The following is a 6,000-nucleotide window of genomic DNA, read 5'->3' on the forward strand; positions in this document are numbered from 1 at the left end:
CGAGAGGGGGAGGCTGGGAGGGTGCGGGGAGGCGCGGGGAGGGGAAGGGGGTTGATTTACCTGAGACCAGCCACTGGCCTCCATTGTTGGAGAATTCAATGGCATTGACACAGCCGAAGTGGCCGAGGAGGTCCTTCTTGTAGAGGTTTCTGCAGCCCCGCAGGCGTCTCCTCTGAAAGTCCTGAGTGAGCAGGGGGTCCCCATGCAAGCCCCGCTGGGACAAGAAGCCCACCACTGACCTCATGCTGCCCCCCAGGCCAGCTCTCCTCTTCATGCTGGAACCGCCGCCGCCGCCGCTCGCGCCGCCGCCCCTCCCTCGGCCTCACGCGCGGCCGCTGCTCCCCCCACCCGGCCCTCCCCCCGCGCTGCGATCCGGATGGTTCTTTAACCAGCCATGGCAGGCAGAGCGAGGTGTGCAGACACTCGGCGGCGTTCGCGGCTTCCTGACGGTCCCCTCCCTCTCCTTCCCCCCGAGGCTCCTCCCTCTGCCTCTCCGCCTCCTCCGGCAGCTGATCCTCAGCTGCCGCCGCGCTTCCGCGATGCGCGGCCCTTCCGCCGGCTGCGGGGCCCCGAGAACGCGGCGTCGGCGCCCCTCCCCTCCGCGGGGGGCTGGCCGGAAGAACGCGGGCGGCCGGCCCGGAGACCACGGGCGCCGGCTGCTTTCCCAGTTGAGCCGCTTCCCGCCTGGGGACCTGGGTGGCGCCGGGCGGAGACCCCTCTGCACCCCAGCGCCCCGCACTCCGCGGAGTTGAATGCGCGTAACAAGCCGAGTGGCCGCCGGGCTTTGGCTCGCCTTCCTCCCGCGGGGACCCGCGGGCCGGCTGCTGCCCGGAGGCCAGCGCCCGTACGAGTTCGGGGAAAATGCGGCTGGAGTGGGGGAAGGTGCGGGCGGGGGCTCCGGCCCTCCTTCCTCTGCTGGCCTCTGCCTTGGGCAGTCCGGCCCTGCCCGAGGCGGGGGAACCGGGAGGTAGGGCCGCACACTTGGAGGAACGTTGCCTGGGGGTTTTGTTCGCGCACTCGCCCCTTCCCCTCTCCCGGTAAATGTTTAACACCACCGCTCATCCCCAAGTCCAGTTCTCTAACTCTCCCTTCCTCCGGTCCTTTAGTTGAAAAAGGCTAAATTGTTCCGTTTGGCAGATTAGAGTGGTACATGGGGGGAAAGAGAAAGGGATAAAGAAGTAGGAAGAAAATTGCCAAAACCGAGTTGATGAAGTCCCGAGAAGCACGAGGTACTTCTCTCCGTTCCAGATAAATTTGCACGACAAGAAGCGTGATTTGAAACTAACGATATATGTTATTTAATTGGGTTCGGTGAGCTCCTCTTAAAGGTCTCGAGTGGGGAGCACTGAGGTTGGACAGCTGTTAACCAGCAGCTGCGCTCCAGGCCAGAAGTGGCTGCACTTCAGTAGGATGGGAGTCACCGCGTTGACCCTAGTGGGTGTTAAGTGCTTTGGAATTCTACCAGATACAGTTAAAAGTCCCCTTTTCGATGTATTATAGTACTTTTCCTGGAAGCTATCCTCTGTCATTAAGTGGTAATAAGCTACTGAAATAGGCACTTGTCAGTTTTGCCCTTTCAAGTTAGCAGGAATTACATCCTCTGGACCAGAGATGGCACAGGAGCAGTTGAGTAGAATCATCATTGAAAGATGGGCTGTACATCTCTGATCTGGGGAAAATAATAATACTTTTTTTAAAAAAAGATCGGCTGAACATGGAAGAGGTTTACCCGTCAAACAAAATTATTTACTTCTACTTTTTGTTCAGTAACAATACGATTAATCGTACTAATAACAAATATGCAAATGTTTCATATAAAAGTACATATTCTAGCAAACATTACTAAACAGAAACCAAATTCCATCAGAACTTGGGGAAAAGGGCAAAAAATAAATTTTTAAAAGAAAGAAATCAAATAACAAAAATGTGAATTTTAATGGAATATTGTTCCCCTAAATAGGAAACTATGTGGTACTTAAAAGGTTTTATCCTCAGGATGCCTTCTAATAATCCTTTGTGTTTATTCATTATAATCACCACCTGAAAATTAGTAGCAGTATACCAGCTTTATTAAAGATGTATAGCACCAAACATCCTTCTGTCATAGCAATGTCAAAATGTGTAATTAATCATTTATTTTTGTGATGATAGGAGTCTCCCCACTCTGCTGTAAGTTCTCTGAGAGCAGGGACTACGTCTGTTCTGCTCAAGGGTGTATGCCTGGAGCCAGTACTTGCTGGCACTAGTGGCCGCTTTAATACTTGCTGAATTCATGAATGTACTTAGGGAGTGGGGAGGAGTTTGAAGGGAAAGGTCGTGCTTTCCGGTTTGGATATGTTGAGTTTGACCTGTTTCATTCCAGTGGAATCCACTTGTTCCAAGGCCAGTTTCCCTGCTCACTGTTCCTTTGCTTGGCATACTCAGTCCACACATTCAAAACCCCCTCTGACTTCTTCCAGTTAATAGGCCATCATTTATACCTATTTGCCTGGGGTGGGGGAGATTTGTTCGAAGTGGCCTTTACTGTGGCAGTGTATAATACGCATCCTCCTCTGCCCTCTTAAGCACATACCCCCTTTACAGTTTTTACTGAATTCCTGGGAAAATTGTCCCATTTACCTCAGCATAAAAATAGACCAGCATCTGGTCACATGCCAGCCCAAATCTAGGACTTTGCTGGAAACTTCCTTAACTGTTGGGTGATCAACAGTGACAGAAAGGTAGGACCACCTAGTCTGTTTATATCCTACTGCTAGTCTGGCCAGATTTTTATAAGCCTGAATGAAATATCTTCCTATTCCTATAATTAAGAGTTGTTGGATAAAATGGAGGATACCCAATTTGGTATGAATTTCAGATAAACAACGAATGTTTAAGTATACCCCATAAAATATTTGAGATATACTGATATTGTTTATTTGAAACTCGAATTGGGCATCCTGAATTTTTTATTTGCTCAATCTGGCCACCTACTTATAACCAACTTCAAAAGATGAAACTCCATAATATCAATTTGCTTTTACTAGGAATTTAACGTAGTCCCTTGTGTCATTTATTGCAAACTAATAATATGGTACATAACTACATACCACAAACTTTTTTACCACACCTGTAACAAAATTGCAATACCACAAACATTTAATCAGCTTTGATGACCACATGAGCTTTGTGTTTTTCATATAGGCATTTATAGTGAAAAGGCCAGTGTACTTAGCTTTAAAATAGCAAATGAAATTACTTCTGAGTAAATTGAACCACTGCAGAGAATGTGTGGAGGAAGAGGGAGAAGAGTGAAAAACTCATATTTTTCTTTCCTAAACCCAGAAACTTATGTGTATTAACATTCATACTTAGGAAGCCTTGAAACACTGATTTGGAAATTCATTCTGGAAAAACAAAGATATGGAAATTGCTTAACCCAAGAACTCTTAATTGCTTCACCATAGGTTGAATACTGGTCAAATGTAGAATTCCCAGAAATGTATTTACTCTTTGACTTCTATTTTGTTTGACTCCAATATTGCTGAAGAAAGAGTAAGGACTCTTTAAAAACTGATTGAATGCTAAGGAAATGCTCAAACATTAGAAACTGTGTTTTTAAAATTTATTTATTTATTTATTTTGAGACAGGGTCTGGCTCTGTCACCCAGGCTGGAGTGCAATGGTGTGATCTTTGCTCAGTGCAGCCTTGACCTCCCAGGCTCCAGTGATTCTGCTACCTCAGCCTCCTGAGTAGCTGGAACTACAGGTTCACACTGCCACACTCAGCTAATTCTTGTATTTTTTGTAGATGGGGTTTCTCCATGTTGCCCAGGCTGCTCTCAGACTCTTGGCTCAAATGATCCTCCAGCCTTCACCTCCCAAAGTAAAGGGATTACAGGCATGAGCCACCTAGCCTGGCTGTTTTTTTTTGTTTGTTTGTTTTGTTTTTTTAACTGAGAAAATACTAAGCCCTTCTGAAACTTTTATTAAATCTTAGCATATTGAGTACTACATATGGATACTAATATGCTCAGAAATGTTTTATTCAAAATATTTTCAACTTTAAAATAAACCACTATTCATAAAAAGAGATGTTAATTCATGCAGAGATCAATGCCTCAAATATACATATGATTTAACTGTAACATTTATTTTTAACTTTTTAAAGACAGGGTCTCTCTGTTGCCCAGGCTGGAGTGCAGTGGTAAAATCATAGCTCACAGCAGCCTGGAACTCCTGGACTCAAGTGATCCTCTCACCTCAGCCTCCTGAGTAGTTGGGACTACAGGTGTATGCCACCATGCCTGGCTAATTTTTTAAAAAATGTTTTACCATTTTGTCGCTCAGGCTGATCTTGAACTCCTGGCTTTAAGCTATCCTCCTTGTCCTCCCAAAGTGCTGTGACTACAGGCATGAGCCACCTCGGCCTGTCAACATTTAAATTTTAAAAGGTAAATTATTTATTGGTCATCTCAAATAACAGTCACTTTTAATGTTGGGGAGAAAAGAAACTGATTTACTTAAATTCGTGTTCTTCCAACAAGATCCATAGGACATATAGCTTTTCATTTTTTAATAACTTTATTGAGATATAATTGACATAAAATTCACCTTTTAAAGTGTACAATTCAGTGGTTGTTAATATATGCACAAAGTAGTATAACCATCACCATCTAATTCCAGAACATTTCACCACTCCAAAAAAGAAACCCTCATATATATTAGCAGTCTCTCACCATTCCTCCCTCCCCTCAGCTGCTGACAACCACTTATCTAATTGCTATCTCGATGGATTTGCCTATTCTGCATTTTTTTTTTTTTTTTTTTGAGACAGAGTCTGGCTCTGTAGTCCAGGCTGGAGTGCAGTGGCATGATCTCAGCTCACTGCAACCTCCGCCTCCCAGGTTCAAGCGATTCTCCTGCCTCAGCCTCCACAGTAGCTGGGATTACAGGTGTGCACCATGACACCCAGCTAATTTTTTATATTTTTGGTAGAGATGGGGTTTCACCACGTTGGCCAGGGTGGTCTCAAACTCCTGACCTCAAATGATCCACCTGCCTCAGCCTCCCAAAGTTCTGGGATTACAGGCATGAGCCACCATGCCTGGTATATTCTGTATATTTCATAGGCGTGAAATCATACAATATGTGTAGTCTTTGTAATCTGGCTTCTTTCATTTAGCATGTTTTCAAGGTTCATCCATGTTGTAGCATGTATCAGTACTCCATTTTTTTTAGACCAAATAATATTCCACTATATGGATATATCATATTTTGTTTATCTGTTCATTAGCTGATGGGCATTTGGGCTGCTTCCACTTTTTGGCTATTATGAATAATAATACCACTATTAACATGTGTGTACAACTTCTCTGTGGGCAAATGTTTTTATTTCTCTTGGGCATTTTATGTAGTAGGACAATTTTGGGGCTATATGGTAACTTTATGTTTAACTTTGTGAGGAAGTGCCAAACTGTTTTGCATATCAGCTGACCATTTTACATTCCACAGGTTGTAAGAGGGTTCCAATTTATTTATTTATTTATTTTTATTTATTTATTTTTTTGAGACAGAGTCTCACCCTGTTGCCCAGGCTGGAGTGCAGTGGTGCAATCTCGGCTCACTGCAACCTCCGCCTCCCGGGTTCAAGCAATTCTCCTGCCTCAGCCTGTTGAGTGGCTGGGATTACAGGCACGCGCCACCACGCCCGGCTAATTTTTGTATTTTTAGTAGAGACAGGGTTTTGCCATGTTGGTCAGGCTGGTCTTGAACTCCTGACCTTGTGATCCCCCTGCTTCAGCCTCTCAAAGTGCTGGGAGTATAGGCGTGAGCCACCGCGCCTGGCCGAGGGTTCCAATTTTTTTACATCCTTGCCAATTATTGTTATTGTCCAACTTTTTAAATTATGACCATACTAGTAGGTGAAGTAGTTTCTTCTTATTGTTTTGATTTGCAATTCCCTGATGTCTGTTGATGTTGAGCATCTTTTCTTATGCTTATTGGCCATTTGTTTTTGTT

The 6,000-nt window shown here is 44.8% G+C and overlaps 1 protein-coding gene across 3 annotated transcripts in view; it reads right to left on the minus strand.

Moving 5' to 3' along the window:
• The window catches only part of DCAF5 (DDB1 and CUL4 associated factor 5), a 102,354-nt gene extending 101,836 nt beyond the window's left edge, over positions 1–518 (minus strand). The window contains exon 1 of one of the 3 annotated variants that reach the window (XM_003824201.5): positions 61–518. In XM_003824201.5, the coding sequence (XP_003824249.3) occupies positions 61–274 (214 nt within the window). In that variant the 5' untranslated portion in view covers positions 275–518. The remainder of the gene's footprint in view (positions 1–60) is intronic. The other 2 variants (XM_008977803.5, XM_008977804.4) reach the window with 2 other exon arrangements.
• Between the last annotated feature and the right edge of the window lie 5,482 nt (positions 519–6,000).

Source organism: Pan paniscus, chromosome 15, assembly GCF_029289425.2.
Source record: "Pan paniscus chromosome 15, NHGRI_mPanPan1-v2.0_pri, whole genome shotgun sequence".
In the NCBI taxonomy this organism is placed as follows: domain Eukaryota; kingdom Metazoa; phylum Chordata; class Mammalia; order Primates; family Hominidae; genus Pan; species Pan paniscus.